This window comes from Peromyscus californicus, unplaced genomic scaffold (assembly GCF_007827085.1).
Source record: "Peromyscus californicus insignis strain IS unplaced genomic scaffold, ASM782708v3 Scaffold_17__1_contigs__length_78620276, whole genome shotgun sequence".
In the NCBI taxonomy this organism is placed as follows: Eukaryota; Metazoa; Chordata; class Mammalia; order Rodentia; family Cricetidae; genus Peromyscus; species Peromyscus californicus.
In genome coordinates, this window is record NW_026294469.1 from 23783405 (window position 1) to 23800278 (window position 16874).

Below are 16874 nucleotides of genomic sequence, written 5' to 3' on the forward strand. Positions count from 1 at the left end.
CAATCCTATTACACACACACACACACACACACACACACACACACACACACACACACACACACACACACACACACACCATTGCTTCTGTTTCTCTGGAGCCCTTTGAATAATATACCAGGTACTAGATACTTTCACATACACTATGTCATGAAATCTTTGGACCAAACCTGAGGTGGATGTCATCATCCCTATTTCTGAAGGTGAAAAGAGAGGTTCAGGGGGGTAACTTGGCTAGGGCTGAAGAGAGAAGGCACAGCTAGAGCTAAGGACTTCTGGCTCTGGTTCAAATATTCTCCACATCATGTACACTTGCATGGCTCTTCTAAATTTCAAAGTACTTTTCCACTTTACAAAATAGGGGCTGGAGAGATGGCTCAGGGGTTAAGAGCACTGGCTGTTCTCCCAGAGGTTCTGAGTTCAATTCCCAGCAACCACATGGTGGCTCACAACCATCCGTAATGTGATCTGGCACCCTCTTCTGGCCTGCAGGCAGAACACTATATACATAATAATAAAAAAAAAAAAAAAAAAAAAAAAAAAAAGAATTGCTTTAAAAAAAAAAAAAAAAAAAGACAAAATAGGTAAAATTAATGGTAAAAGTCCTTAATCTACAATCTACTATAGTTTTATCTTCCATCTGCAAAACTCTATCTTAATTCTCTTTCTCTGTTTAGGAAACTGTTCTTCTCCTGAGGTCTGCCAGGAGAAGGTCAACTCAACTCTTGCTATTGGAACTGAAAGTCCATATCCTGGACTTATGTTCCTGGTGGACCAGCCTAGAACTGTGTTACTAAATATGGTAGCTACTCACCACACATGACCATTAAGCACTAGAATCAGGACTAGTGGCCATGTTGAAATGATATTTGGACATACTGAGTTAAATAAAATATGTTGTTAGGTGGCTAGAGAAATATTTAAGTGGTTAAGAGCTCATAATGTTCTTGCAGAGTTCACAGCACCCACACTTGGCAGCAGACAGCCACCTGTACCTCTTCCGGCCCCACGGGATCCAATGACCTATTCCAACCCCCAGAAACACTTCACATACATGCACAGCCCCTTCCCATACACATATGATTAAAATCTTGAAATTATATAGTTAGGATTTCATGTTATTTTTAAATATGTTTTTATTAATTCTCTGAGAATTTCATCCATGCATCCAATGTATTTTGATCATCTTCACCCCCAACCCCTCCCCCTAACCCTTCAGATCCATCCCAGATCCACTTTCAACCCCCTCCAAACTTTGTGTCTTTTTGATTTTTTTTAAAAAGAACACATCAAGTCCAATTTCTGCTGCCTTTATACTCATGGACATGGGGCCGTCCACCGGAGCCTACTTGACCCACTAGGGACCACACCCTAAGGGAAAACTGACACCCTTCTGAAGAAGCCATCAAGTGTCAACAGACCCCACCTAGGGGGTCAGGGTTCATGAGCTCCTCCCTGCCGCAAGCTGGAATATTGACTGGATTGATCTTGTGCAGATAAACACGGCCACTGTGCACTCATGAGTCAGCAGGCCTGTTATGTCCAGAACACACTCTACCCCTCCCCAGCCTCTGGCTTTTACGATCTTACTGCCTCCTCTTCCACAGTGTTCCCTAAGCCTTCCCTTGAGGGTTCACTCATAATTAAAGGAAAGAAACTTTCTCAATGTGGCTCTTAAAAAAATCTTGGGGTTGGAGATTTAGCTCAGTGGTAGAGCGCTTGCCTAGCAAGTGCAAGGCCCTGGGTTCGGTCCTCAGCTCCGGTAAAAAAAAACAAAACAAAAAACCTTAAACTAAGTGTGTAGCTTACATTATATTTCTGTTGGACAGCATAGAACTACAGGGCCAACATATGGCTGAACTGTGTCAATCATTGTCCCCATTGAGGTTGAAAAGCTAGTGCTATGAGACAATGTGACCTTCCATCCCATCCCCTGGGAGCAGTGACAGTGATCATTGCCGTATCATGTTTCAGGGGCATCAGAAACAACATTTGATGTCCCAGTCATGTGGTGTGACAGTCTCAGTTCAGGTTTCTACATCTAGCAGTAGCTAGAGTAGAGGTTTCATGGACCTGGTGTGAGCACTGTCATAATCGTTGAGCATGAAGGTCCTGTAGGTCCCTAAGACCCTTCTAAGAAACTCTTTTCCCGTGAAGGCTCTTCACGAAGGTTCCTTCTCTGTCCTAGTCCACAAGATCTTTCCTTCTTTCAGCAACGATGGTAAGATGCGAACCACACGCTTGTCATCCGCTAGTGATAGTCTCACAGCGAAGTGTCACGTCTTCTCAGCCACACTGTAGACTTCCTGTGGCAAGAACCCTGGGTTTCACGTAAGTGTTCTTAGTGTCTGTCGGACCCTCTTGGTGACATCACTGAACAACATACTTGTTCTCACTACAGATCTCTGAAGGAGGCAGGGAAGTAACCGCCATCCTTGTTTGTAGATAAAGAAACTACTGCTTAATGACTAGCGGGAAGTTGGGCAGCTGGCGTGCTGTCATGTGGGAACAGAAGCCACACTGCCCACTCTCTGTCCTTTATTCCAGGCTCTGTCACATATTTAAGATGGTGTCGTAGGGTTTCTATTGCTGTGAAGAGACACCATGACCACAGCAACTCTTAAAAAGAAAGCATTTCAGTGGGGTGGCTCGCTTACAGTTTCAGAGGGTCAGTCCACTATCATCATGATGGGAGGCATGGTGGGGTGCAGACAGACGTGAGCTGAGAGTGCTACATCTTGCAGGCAACAGGAAGTCAACAGGCAACAGGACAGTCCCACTGAGGGAAGCTTGAGCAAAAGAGACCTCAAAGCCCGCCCCCACAGTGACATACTTCCTTCAACAAGGCCACACCTCCTAATAGCACCACTCTCTTTTGAGGGCCATTTTCTTTCAAACCACCACAGATGGTGTGTTCATTTCCTAGGAATGCCATAATAAATACCACAGGTTGGCAGCATAAAACAGTGTGTGCACTCATGGTTCTGAAGGATGGACATCAAAACCTGAGGTGTCAACAGAGCATGCCGCCTCTGAAACCGAGAGGCAAGCAAAGCCTGGCTCACCTCATCTGAGGTGATGGTTTGCTGATGACATCTGGCTTTTCTTGCCTTGTCCTCACTCGAATCTCTCTCTCTGCCTCTGTCTTCACATGAGCATCTGCTCATACAGACAACATTCCTTATGCCACTTTTCCCATTGCGCTGTGACCCAGTTTAAACTTAGTTGTATTACAAATGACTCTGCCTTCAATTATGATCATGCTCTGGTGGCTAGGAGCTGAACCTGTTTGGGGTGGGCACAATTCTACTCATAACAGAGGGTAAACATAAGGAAACACTGTCATGGTTCCATGATTTGCTCCAAGGATTATACTGTAGTGAGAAAGAACCTAGAGAGGGGTGAGTCCTTATTTATCTATTTATTTATTTATTTTACATCCTGGCTGCAGTTTCCCCTCCCTCCTCTCCTCCCATTCCTCCCCACCAGTGCCCTCTGTTCCCACCCCCAGTCCACTCCTCTAGAGGTGAGTCTTAAATAGTTCTATCTACTACTTGGTTTCTACATGGACTGACAGAGTTCAGCATATGTCATCATGAATTTAGGGTGTCTCTTACCTCACATAAGGACTGAATGGTCCCCACGAATAAGATTACAGCCTACCCCAAATAGCAGATCTCTCCAGCCATCTGAAACAATAATATAGAATTATGAGAAATTAATAGAAAAAGAGGTTATTGCAGTGATCCTGTTACTCCTGCTTTGGGATCTAAAAAAATTGGGAGACTAGATGGAAGAGCCAGTCAAACACACTAAAGAAGCCGAAGAAGTGTAACTCACACTTAGGATGTGTTCCAGTTTTCAGGCATTTCTTCTTTCTCTATACTGAAAATATACATAAGTTTTTAATAAAAATACAAACATTGAAAAATGACACTGGTAAAATGAGCACTGCTCTAATCTAAGAGAAAAGAATGCCTGCAGTTTTCAATCAGGACCTCAGTGGGAATCCACGCAGGAATAGCCTAGGATGGGCAGCCACTCAGCTATCTAATGCTAGCTCAGGACAGAGTCAAGTACCAGACAAGTTGTCTCTAGATCTGTCTCACCTAAATGGGAAGAGTACACCTGGGCTTTGGGTCAGGACTGTCTCTAAAAGATTTCTTGGTCAAGTGACTTAATCTCTTTGTATTGCGCATGTCCAAAGTGAGGATGGCTACCTAGATGGGCTGTGATAAAGACTTAGGATCTACAATACATAGACATACAATAGACATCTCATTAACTTCAATCTTTCCCTTGCCCACTCCTACAAATACATTCAATATAATTTCTGCCTACTACTCCACCCCTCTGACAAATATAATTTAATTTTAAAACCCAATAGGTGAAAATAGGTATTATATTTAATACACCACTAACTACTTAGATTCAAATTTCCACATTCATTAATTCAACAGACGTTTATTGAGTAGCCATCCTTGCCAGTCATGGTGTTAAAAACAAAACATTTTTCCCTCTCTTAAGCAGTTCACTGTTTAGTGAGGAGGGAGTAAGCAAACAATACATATATAATTTAAAACCATAGCCAGACATAATGGCACATGTCCATAACCCTAGCACTTGGGAGGTATAAGCAAGATGATCACAGGGCATCTGAGGATAGAGTGAGATATGTGAGGCCCTTACTCAAAAATAAAATAAAAACTGAAGGGCCAATTACATGGCACATACCTGTAATATCAAGGAAGCTAAGGCAGGATGATTACCAGTTCAAGGTCAGCCTGGGTTACAGTGATATCTTGTCTCAAAACAAACAAAGGAGATGATTTTCAAAAACATCCTTTGTGCCATGGAAGAAATGACAAGGTGCAATGATGAATCAGGCATAGGGCAGGAAGGCAGATTTAGTTAGGAAAGATGACCCAGTGGCCTTTCTGAGGTGGCAATTAAACCAAAACTTGAAGGATAACTACAAGTCAGACATGTAAAAGACACAAACAAGTTTCAAACATAACTTAAAATGGATGTTTTTAATGATAATTGCTTATATCTCTGATAAATAATTAAATAAAAAACATGAAAATCAATATAAATTCTGAGGGTCTAAAATATATAAAGGTCTGAGGATATGAAAATTTTAATTATAATAAAAGGATGACTTAAAATATGTCAATACAACTATTAGGGGTCTTAAGACATAAAGACTTAAATTATGAAAGTCTAAGAGGATATTTTGAGAAATATAAATGTAATTTATAAAAATAAAAAATGGCTTAAGATACATGAAAAATATTACAAGATTTCTTTCCCTTGCCATTGAAATTTCTAAATTTCAAAGTTTAACATTAATAAAATTCTGACAGACTAATAAAGCAATGACTGTTTACTATCTGGGTCACAAGCTCAAGATTTTAGATTTCCTTCGGTTGTCTTCTGAATATAGACTTACAGATGCTTTTCATGAGCCAAAGGCATCTCAGTCCAATCTATAACTGGCTCTCTAACAGAAAAAAATGTACATGCTTTTTAACCCAAATCCATAGCTTTTGCTAGGACTCAAAGGTATGAGTCTATTCCTGCTGTATTACAGATACCTGTTACCTGCTTTGTCTACAATATGGATTTCAATACAGATGGATAATACTAATATATCTGAAACTTTTACAGCTTTTTATGAAATGGAAATTCATATAAGCTTCAAAGAATCAAAAAAAAAGTCATAAAACTTGGATCTACTTCTCACAGGTCAAAAGGATTCTGGATAAATACAGCCTAAGTTTCCCCACCTGTCTATTCCTGAAGATGGGATTTTTTTTCTATCCAGGTCTTAGGACTTCTCCCCCTCCTCAATTACTGAGACTATGAATCTAAAAGTTCCAAATAAATTCATAAATTTTAACTTCTGTTCCTAGTTTATATCTGTCTCAACAGGTTTCCACTTGGCTGACAGACACATCCAAGCATCAATTGCTGATGACAACCTGTTCCATGACTGTGAGTTCTGAATTTGCTGAAAACTGATATGGACCAATCCAGTTGATGTAAATGCTGTCTCTTCAGCTGGTCAGTGAACCAGATGCTTCTACATTCCCTCCTTGCCTTTAACTAACATTCTGGCTTCCCAGGGCCCTGACAACAGTGTCCTAATGTCAGTAGGAAGTAATTACAGAAAAGAATATGCCGTCCTTGTTCCCCTCCCCACAATGTTAGATCAAAAGAGAATTTCTTGTCATAGGGAACCTGAGATAATATAATAATTGGTCCCCATTCTCATTTCCAAGTTCCTTCTAAATAAGGAACTCTCTCAGCCATCACAGGGCTTTTGGCCCTTCTGCTTCTGCTAATTGCTATTGGCTTTTGCATCACTGATGCCTTAACCAAATGATAATTCCTGTCTGGGTACCATTAAGCTGATGATTCTAAAATCCCAATATAAGCCTATAAAAAAAAATCTCCAAGATTTGAGATGGTGCACTACTCAAGAGGGGAATGAGAGGACCGAACAGATGTCATAGCAGGCTGCTCAGTCTTCTCTTAGAGATCAGGCCTCAATTTCAGTTTCCTGAAACTGAACAAGCAGTTTCTGAAAGAGCCACAAACAAAGGACAATTAATCACTGGTGCCCCTGACCATAGGGACAAGGTAGATTGGATGCACCAAGTCTGGGCCACTGAGCCAGCCCCCACAGTCAGTGCATACTAGGCCAGCCAGTCAGCCTCCACAACAGCTCAAGGACAAAGCCTGGGACTTGTCCAGGTCTGCCAAAATAAAGGGAAAACTGTAGCCCTGACCAGCCCCTGACTAGCCCTGGCCAATTAGAACATATTATTGTTCTAATTGAACATTAATATGATTGCCACTTGCTTAAATCAATCATATCTGAAATGACCTACCTGCTCTAGGACCTCCTCTTAGCTGTGCTTAAAAGGAGCCTGTGGGCTCCTCTCAGGGTCGTTGCCATCTTGCCTTCATGTGGGATGGCAGGCCCCAGCATGCTGGAATAAAAACGCTCTTGTTGCCGGGCGGTGGTGGCGCACGCCTTTAATCGCAGAGGCAGGCGGATCTCTGTAAGTTCGAGGCCAGCCTGGTCTACAGCGCGAGATCCAGGAAAGGCGCAAAGCTACACAGAGAAACCCTGTCTCGAAAAGCCAAAAAAAAAACGCTCTTGTTGACTGTGTATGAGGGACTTTTCCAGGACCCTAACAGTCCACTCTCCCTTAGCAAAGGGCTCGTTCATTGTTATACAATTCACACCTTTTCAATTCCATAACCAAAGCTTCTTATCTAAGCCCCCCAGAGGGTCAATGCCAAATGCAAATTCGCAGTGTTCTGGGTTGTTCTTAAGCTGAGTTTGCATAGGCTTTGAGCCCTAGGAAAAGTCAGGTAACAGAGGGTATGGAGACGGAGGTAGCAATCACACAAAAGGCAGAGCAAAGCTAGGTGCTAACACTCTAGAGCGAGCCAAACAAAGTGTAGCTCTGTGGGAATTCTCCCCCTAGGGTCCAGAATAAGTAGGTTTAGAATTAAAACTGGAGAGGAGGGCTGGAGGGGAACCTACAGAACAAAAACTGGTTTCTGTCTTCTCCACTGGGTTAGGATCTCCCTTAGCGCTAGGATCCATTTTCATAATAATTTTTCTATAATCAGTACCTAGCCCAGGACCTGGCACTTGGTGCATGCTTGATACGAACAGATGCTCATAGATAACCGTAGTGTGCGCAGGAAAAGTTTACTAATTTGCTTTCAGCTCATCTGGGAAAGGTGAGCAGGTTGGAGACTGAGGATCCAAAAGAACAGAACAGATACCGCAGAGGCAGGGCATCGGTCGCTGCGCCTGCGCAGTCCAGACCCTCCTTCCCGAACAGCGGGACGCCGGCCCGCCCACCGCCCCCAACGCGCGTGCGCACTGCACGCTTTCCCGCCTCCAACAAGATGGCGGCGGCCCTGTCCTGAGTGGGCGGAGTGTGGCCGCCGGAAACCCGGCTGCCGCCTTGGGGGAGCTTCGGGCGAAGGCCTGGGAGCCGCGGACCGAGGCTGGCGCGATGCTGTGCCCGGGAAGCGCAGTCGGCTACCGCTGAGGAAGGTGGAGCGAGGCGTTGCCCTTCCAGCGCCCCCTATGTTCGCCTCCTCGCGCTCGGGGCCGGTCGCCGCTCTGCCCGCCTCGGTCCCACCACCGGTGACTCTCGGGGCCCGGAGCTCCAGCGGCGGCCGGGACCGAGTCCCGCGGGAGGGGAGGCGCCCGGGCGGCGCCCGCGCTTGCGGCCGCGGAGCGAGCGTCTGGCAGGTGAGTGCGGCTGCGCACCCCGGCGACTCCCACCCCGGCGACGGCGCCGGGACTCCGGCGGCCCGCTTCCACCGCGCTCCGCCCGGCACGTTCCTGGCCTGCCCCTCTCCGGCCTCGTGCCGGCCCGCGGGCTCGCAGGGTCCCCTTCCCACACCGTGGGCGGGGGTCGTGACTCCCGCCGCCCTCGCGCCTCTCCCCGGCTTCGCAGGCAGCCTCGCCCCTGCTAAGCAGTCGTCTTCGCTCTGGGTGCGTGGGTCGTCCAGCCCGTTTCGTGCGAGTTCAGCCTTCTTGCTGCCCTTTAAAACTTGGGAGCGCTGGGAGGATTAGCTGAGCCTGGCTTGTGGCGTTACAGAGGAAAGCTTTACTGGTTGTACAGAGGCCGGTGGGATCCGTTCCCCCTGGAGAAGGGAACGAGTCCCGGTAGACTGGGATGGGTGAGGAGTCTTGACTCCTGCCTAAATGGAACCTGCGATGGCAAAGTGATTATTCGCTTCTAAATCATTAATCTCTTTGGACATAGCCAGTCTTTAGTCTCAGCTTTTGAGAAGGAGGCGTGAGTTTTGAGAAGCGTTAGGTTTTGTAGAGCCATTGAAAGAATTGGGGAGTGTTACGTTCCTTTAAAAAAAAGATCTTATAAATGTAAGGTAACACATAATGGGACAAAGCGTTAAGGGGTTTATACTTTTTTTTAGTTATTTGCGTAAAGTGCGCATTGAAGCTTTAGGATCCCCAATGTGCAAGCCCTTTGTTTTTGTTTTTTAGAAAGGGCTGCTCAGATTTCTTGTATTCTCAATTGTTACTAATGCTTAACAACGCTTATAGCTCTTGATAGTCTCTATAAGGCGGGTGTGTGCCAATCTCAGCTGCCCCTCAAGGGTCATCGCGATTACTGATAACGCAAAATTGTCCTAAATCACTTAGGGATCTTGCCAAACTTTGTAAGTGCCAACTGCCCCATCAGAGTGGCCGTGGAGGAAGTTGTCGGGCTGTCTGTCTCCTCTATCCCATTACTTAGATGTGTGTCAAGAGCCCCGAAGTGGCATTAAAAAATACTGACATTTTTGCCCTTCGAGATTGCAAAAGAGTGGGGCTTTGAAAGCGACTTTAGAAAGCTGGGGTTTTAGCTTGGAGGTAGAGTGCTTGTAAAACTGACTCCATATTCCTCCAGGACTGTAAAAAAAGGTATGAATGAAAGTTTTAGAATAGGATTTGCCCTCTTGAAAAGAAGAAGTCTTTTGAGTCTTCTGTCATTTGTTTGTTGGTAGCCTTCACTCTTACACCACTAAAAACTATACGCTCTCAGGTCTGGTCTGTCACTCCTACACTTTCATTTCTATTTGAAGGGATCAGAAGGAAGTTGGGGCTTCTAAACTCCAGTGGCTGAGAAAATAGCTGTCTGAGGCATACTTCCTCTATTTCCCAGGTTTCCCCCCCCCCAATATTATCTCCTTATTTGCTCATATTTCAGAGAAAGAAATGTCTGTCTTTGCAAGAGCACCAAGCCCCTCCCGATGAGCCCATGACCACCCCCTTCCCATCTCTCTGTTTAGAACTCTCCATTATTACTGTTTGGAGGCCGTCTTCAGCTGCTCCCTTCCGCTCCTGTACACCTTTGTGTTTTCCCCTGAGCTACCAGCTACAACTCCAGGAGGCTATGCTGAAGTCCAGATTTTCAGAAAAAAAAGTCAGAATTCTTGGATCCAAGGACTCTGATGTAGTCAGAGAAATCTTTCAGCCTTGGTTTTGACTTGTGCTAAAACTGTTTAGTAGGTGTGGTCATATTACCACTTAGACTCTTCTGTATCTATAAAGTAGGATGTAATACTTACCTTGCATGATGGATATCCAGGGGGTTAATATGTGTTAAATGTCCATCTAAGGGTTTGTCACATCTTCGTCTTTCATTTTCACTGTGAAGTCACTATGAAATGGAAGTCCCTTACCATTTCACTCCTGCTGTGGGGGCATCAGGATGGGTCAGCAGGTGAAGGCACTTGCCTTGGAACCTGACAACCGAGTTAGCTCCCTAGGACCCACGTGGTTAAAGGAGATAACCAACTCTAGCACGTTGTCTTCTGACCTCCATCACACACAGATGCAGAATAAACAAATGTAATTTAAAAAAATTTTTTTTCAAAAAAATCACCAGAGAACACTGAGCACCAAATCTGTTCTGTGTCATCTTTGGTTTCTGTAGGCAATTGTAAATTATATAATACTCTGTAGTAATAAATGCCGTGTTCTTAGCTTTCTACACTGTACTTCCTGGTTTCCTGATTCATTGAAAGTTTCTTAGAATGTCCTACCCTCTCAACTTTGTGCTTCTCTTGTCAGCTAGGCGGCAAATAGGATATGCAGACAGAGGTGATGCATTTGCCTCTTGTAATTGGCAGCTGCACGATTAGAAGTGGCATGAAGTATATCATATAACAGTGCTGAAAGTCCATTTTTCTCCTCTTTTTTTCAACATTGTCCTCGTTTGAATTCTTTGCTCAGACTTGCTTCTCTCCTAATAAGAAGACAGCTATTAACAATGTTCATGTTACCGTCTTCGTTTCCTGCCAAGGGAAGGTAGAAGGCTTCTCTTCTGGCCTTTTCCCAGAGTCCTCAGCGCTCCTGGGCTTGAACAGAAGACCATGCTGTTAGGTCTGGAGCAGTATCTTTTGTCTGGAGGTGGTAGCTGGGGAGTGAATCCTATCTAAAAATAAGGACTGTGGCACAGCATGGGGCTGGGGTGTGTGCGAAATGGGTCCTAGAAAGGTAACTAATGTCCTCAAGGCTCTGTATGTTCTTTGGTGTGTTGGTGATCATGTAATTTGTTTTTTATGATATAAATCATTTTGTGTGGATAGTTCTAATTTCTGGAGCTCTGCTTCCTCCTTCTACTGTTTGCCGTGTACCCCCATCTCAGCTGCCAAAAGTCACATGACAGCAGACTGAGTCTAGCCTGCACCGCCCACAGCTGTGATTCGTTCATATGTGCTTGTGTGTTTGTGTCCCCTCCTCCCAATTCCCCTCGGGAACCACTTTTCTCTCAGTCACCCACTGTGGAACCTTATAGTCATATTGGTCCTTCTTCCACTGCCCGTTCGTTTTCAGATCTTAAACATGTATTAATTAGATTCCAACTTACAGAATAGTTAACCGACTGACGTAATCAGTATCTCACATAAAAGATGATCAGAGTTAGAGGGTTTCATGGCTAGTCAGTTACACTGCACAGTGAGGTTTTCAGGGATTTTCTATAATTGACTAGTCTTAGTGTGCTGTCTTAGCGTTTCTATTGCTGTGAAGAGACGCCATGACCACAGCAGCCCTTATAAAGGAAAAACATTTAATTGGAGTGGCTCACTTACAGTTCAGAGGTTCAGTCCATTATCATCATGGTGCTGGAGAAGTAACAGTCCTACATCTTGCAGGCAACAGGAAGTCTTGAGTATCATACTGAATGAAGTTTGAGCAGAAGAGATGTCAAAGCCCACCCCTACAGTGACACACTTCCTCCAACAAGATCACACCTACTCCAGCAAAGCCACACCTCCTAATAGTGCCACTCCCTTTGGGGGCCACTTTCTTTCATACTACCACATGTACTAACTTTTGAATATATGCATATCCTATCATAGTTGTACATGGCTCCTTTTTTCTCCAAGTACCATAGCTACCAAAGATAAGTATGTCCTCTTATCTCTTGGTTAGGCAAGTAAACCTTCCACAAAAGATCTGTATCAATCAGGTGTCTACCCTAACTGTAATAATACTTGGAAAACCCATTTATGGCATTTAAGTGTAAGAAGAGGCTGGAGAGAAAGTAACATGGTGTCAGCGGCATGTTTCTGCAGTGTTCTATGGAGAAATAAGCTTTACAAAGAGAATTTGCAAATACCAGTAGCCAGCATAAAGCACTGTTTACCTATGCATTGTCATAAACCATACATGGCTTTTTGCCAAACATTTTGATAACCATAAGTAACTGTCTGAAGTGGCTTCTTATGTAAAATTTGTAAGATTTGAGTGGTAGATTAGAATACTGGATGCTTTGAAAGTTGGTATGATATTAAATACATTTAAGCACACCTGTTGGAGCCTCTAGCTGAACCATATACAAACAATTATTATGAAACAGATTTGTAGTTCCTCTTCAGGGGAAGCATTTGGAAATACAGGGGAACGTTTCTGGTTGTCATAGTAATTGTCAAGTCCCACTAGCAATCAGGGAGTAGAGGTCAGCTATACTAAGTAGTCTGTGATGTTTGGATTGGTCTCACAAAACAGTCATGCCTTAAAATGCCACTGTACACACATTGAGATTAGCAAATGCCTTGCCTTTTAGAAGAATCTCAATGATCTGTTTATAGTCTTATACTGTAAATGACAGGACAACAAATTCACACTGACTTGAAAAGCAATGATGAGATCTTGTGTTGAATGTTAGCTTAGGTGTCATTAATGGCTGCCGTGAAAAGAGGGTTTGGCTACTTGCTCTGGGTTCTTCTGTCCTCTCATTTCCCTAATTCTGGTTTCTTTCTTAGGCCCGCCTCATGGTAGCAGATGACGTAGCACCTTCAGACTCAGTGCCCATACTCCACATACTAAACAACATGAAGACCCCTTTAGATTTGGTGCTGTGTGTGTTGAGTGTCACCGCTCCTGGCCTTCTCTAAGCACCTGTTCCTACAAAGCTTATAAACAGCTTTGCTGTCTGGTACACCTTTGCAAACTATGTCTCCATTATGTGTCATGTTCTTTGGTTTGTTTTCTGACTCTCCCTTAGTTATCTTTATGTTCTTAAATTCTAAATGTCTAGATTACTTTGTGGTTTAGTGGTTTGACCATATGTAGAATAATTTTGTACTTAGCACAGAAAGATAGGTTGTGGGAAAAGCAGAGAAATAGAAGGTCCTGCCTCTATATTCCTTCAGCAGCTGTTTTTGAGCCCTGAATTATGTACATTGTACATGCCACCAAGCATGTATGTGATGTTCTTCTAATTCATAATATATGGATTTTTTAAAAAGCCTTTCTGAGTCCTAGTATAGTTGATTGTTTTTACTCTTTACTCATTGTGGAGGAGGGGGACGCCACACCACCTAGCTCCCAAATAAATACATGGAGGCTTATTCTTACTTATAAATGACCGGCCTTAGCATGGCTTATTTCTAGCCAGCTTTTCTTAACTTAAATTATCCCGTCTACCTTTTGCCTCTGGGTTTTTATCTTTCTCTGTTTCTGTAACCTTTCTTTCACTCTTACTCTGTGACTGGCTGCGTGGCTGGGTGGCTGGCCCCTTCTTTTCTTGCTCCTTGATCTCTCTTCCCGGATTTTTCCTCCTCGTTAGTCTTTCTCCCCGCCAGCCCCGCCTATCCTTTCTCCAACGCCTTGCTATTGGCCGTTCAGATCTTTATTAGACCATCAGGTGTTTTAGACAGGCACAGTAACACAGCTTCACAGAGTTAAACAAATGCAACATAAAAGAATGCAACACATCTTTGCATCATTAAACAATGTTGCACAGCATAACAAATGTAACAATCTTAAATAGTATTCTACAACATTCTAGTAGTGGTTTTGTCATTTCAGTCATCCCTTAGCATCCAAGGGAGATTTATGTTTGGACCTTGTGTGGATGGCCAAGACTCTTACATAAATGGACAGTATTTGCATATAGTCTCTGTACATCCTCCTAAATACTTTAAATCATCTTTAGATTACTAATAATACAGGTTTAACATCCCTAAATACAAACAGCTGAAACCTGAAAAGGTCCAAAATATTAATTTTTTTGAGCATCAATATGACACAGGTGGAAAGCTCCACTTACAACCTCATCTGACAGGTCATAGTCAAAATGTGGGCACATTAACAATATATATATTACCTCAGGTTAGATGAATAAGGCCTCTGTATATGCAACATAAGTGAGTTTTGTGTTTAGGCTTGCATATCATCCCTAGGATAGCTCATGCATATGAAAATATCCAAAAATCTGAATATTTTTTAATCTAAAACATTTTGGATAAGAGATACGTTCTTTGTGGGAAAGGGTTTACTACAGATTTTATTAATTAAATTTCTCTCTTCTCTTTCTCTTCCCTTCTTTCCTTTCCTTTACTGGGGATTGAACCCTGTGCCTCACACAGACTAGGTAAGCTCTCTACCACTGAGCTATACCCCATCCTTGGTTTCTCATCTGTGTGCACAGGTGAGTGTGGAGGTCAGAAGTTGGCCTCTGGCGTCTGTCTGGAGCCCTCTACCCTGGTAGAGACTGGATGTCACTGGGACCTGAGCCCCTGGGGCCTTCCTAATGAGTCTAGGCTGGCTCCCAGTGAGCCACAGGGATCCTTCTCACCATCTTCCTGCTTGCTGGGCAACTGCCTTACCAGCTCAGCCATCTCGGGGCTGTTTGTGTTTTCTTAGACCATCAGTATTGCTTAGAGGAATGCATGTATTTTCTGTTTCTTAGTTTCCTGTAAACTTCTATTTAGGATCATTTTTACTGATCTTAAAGAATCTGAAATTTAGATTTCCTCCTGTCTGCCTGAAAGGTCTTTATCTTCCCATGCCTGAAGGATGTTTTTGCTACAGAACTCTAGGTTAGCACTTATCTCTTGGAATACGTTCTAGATTGTGGCTGCTTTATGTCAACTCATTCTCCTTTTTTTTTCCCCCCAATTTATTTATTTATTTATTTTCGAGACAGGGTTTCTCTATATAGCCCTGACTGTGCTGGAACTTGCTCTGTAGACCAGGCTGGCCTCAAACTCACCGAGATCCTCCTGCCTCTGCTTTCTGGGTGCTGGGATTAAAGGCGTGCGCCACCACACCTGGCTGGCACCATGGCTCTAATATTTCCTTTTAAAATAATTTTGTCATATTCCTTTTAAGGAAGGAAAACTTTTTAACTCTGTCTTCTGCTTTATTATTCTGTGATTAGGCTCTGAATGGATGGATTAGAGCTTCATGAATGGATGGATCAGTTCTTATCAGTCCCACACATTTGTCAGCCAAAGGGCCTTCAAATACCACCTTTACTGCAGTATTCTCTTTGGTCCTTAATAAGATTCAGCATTGATAGGTGAAGATCTTGTGTGCCCTGCCTCCTCTTACTGTGTCTTAAAGGCTTTATTCTGGACGGTTTTATCCTCAGTTACTCCTTTTTCACCGATATCTAATATCTGGTTACTTTTCCAGTAAGTGCTTAATTTAGGTTATTTTACAGTCCCAAGTTTTTTCAAATCTGTGTGATTTTTTTTTTTTTGGTAGTTTGCAGTTCCATGCAATACACACACACACACACACACACACACACACACACACACACACACACATACGTGAGTTTGACTGCTAACCTCTTGAGTATAGTAACTAGGAAATTATAATCTGTTAACTCCAATGTGTATACACACACACACACACACACACACACACACACACACACACACACACACACACACACGAGTTTGACTGCTAACCTCTTGAGTATAGTAACTAGGAAATTATAATCTGTTAACTCCAATGTTTGTAAATCTCTGTGGATCTGTGGGAGAAATAATTTGTTGTATAAGATAATGTTAACATTTTTGTGAAGATTTTTATTTGGTATTATCAAGCATCTAGGGCTGTAAAACTGCCTTAATCAAATGTCACATTGTTAACTCTGCTGGACTGCCTGCATGACTGACTTATGTGTGGCCAGAGTTCATGGTTTCTGTTATGATTTGAATGTGGGGAGTGTCCTCCAAAGGTCCATGTGTTAAGGGCTTGGTCCCCAAGGTGGCAGTGTTAGGAGGTCTAATGTGACATGCTTGGTATTGGTGTTGTCCCCTCTGAGGCCACTTCTTTTTGGGTCGTGAAATGAGCTGCTTGCTTTGACAGTACATCCACTGTATGTACACTCACCAGAGTCTCAAAGCGGTGGGGCCACTAGGTTATGTGGGATCTCTTTGTGTTTCAGGGTGTCTCTCAGGTGTTTGGTTGGAATGGCAAATACGATGTGCTCTCCCAGTCCTTTATTAGTCTTCAGATGGAGGGCCCTTGAGAACCTCAGCCGGAAGCCACCTTTGCCCGGTGGCTTGACCCCCAGTCTTGAAGGACGGACAGCATTAACTGTTTATTCTTTTCTCTATAATCTTACAAAAGCAAAAGTTGAGATCACTTTTCTGAGTTCCAATCTCTAGTGGGTTTGAACTTGAACTGTTTATTTCTCATTTTTTTTTTTTTTTGGTTTTTCGAGACAAGGTTTCTCTGTGTAAGCTTTGCGCCTTTCCTGGAACTCACTCTGTAGCCCAGGCTGGCCTCGAACTCACCGAGATCCGCCTGCCTCTGCCTCCCGAGTGCTGGGATTAAAGGTGTGCGCCACCACCACCCGGCTTTATTTCTCATTTTGTTGATAGTTATTTAATGCTTTTAAGAAGATTATTTTAATATCTCACTTTTAAAATTATTTTCACTGTGTAGTTTTGGTGCCTGTCCTGGATCTCACTCTGTATACCAGGCTGACCTTGAACTCACAGAGATCCTCCTGGCTCTGCCTCCCGAGTGACCCTTTCTCGAAAAAACAAACAAAACCAAACAAAAAACATTGAGATGA

The 16874-nt window shown here is 43.4% G+C and overlaps 1 protein-coding gene and 1 long non-coding RNA gene across 17 annotated transcripts in view; one reads left to right on the plus strand and one right to left on the minus strand.

The window, feature by feature from the left end:
- Positions 1 to 1228: 1228 nt before the first annotated feature.
- On the minus strand, positions 1229 to 7738 carry LOC128112644 (uncharacterized). 2 transcript variants are annotated; one of them, XR_008219077.1, is made up of 4 exons: positions 6894 to 7738; positions 3838 to 3882; positions 3615 to 3686; positions 1229 to 2303 (listed from the first exon to the last, which is right to left on the minus strand). It is a non-coding gene; the product is annotated as an uncharacterized LOC128112644 (long non-coding RNA). The 2 variants fall into 2 exon arrangements; XR_008219078.1 differs by lacking the exon at positions 3838 to 3882.
- Positions 7739 to 7960: 222 nt separating this feature from the next.
- The window catches only part of Apc (APC regulator of WNT signaling pathway), a 105157-nt gene continuing 96243 nt past the window's right edge, over positions 7961 to 16874 (plus strand). For 8 of the 15 annotated variants that reach the window (XM_052741820.1, XM_052741824.1, XM_052741828.1 and 5 more), the window contains exon 1: positions 7961 to 8284. In XM_052741820.1, the coding sequence (XP_052597780.1) occupies positions 8117 to 8284 (168 nt within the window). In that variant the 5' untranslated portion in view covers positions 7961 to 8116. The remainder of the gene's footprint in view (positions 8285 to 16874) is intronic. The other 7 variants (XM_052741822.1, XM_052741826.1, XM_052741833.1 and 4 more) reach the window with 1 other exon arrangement.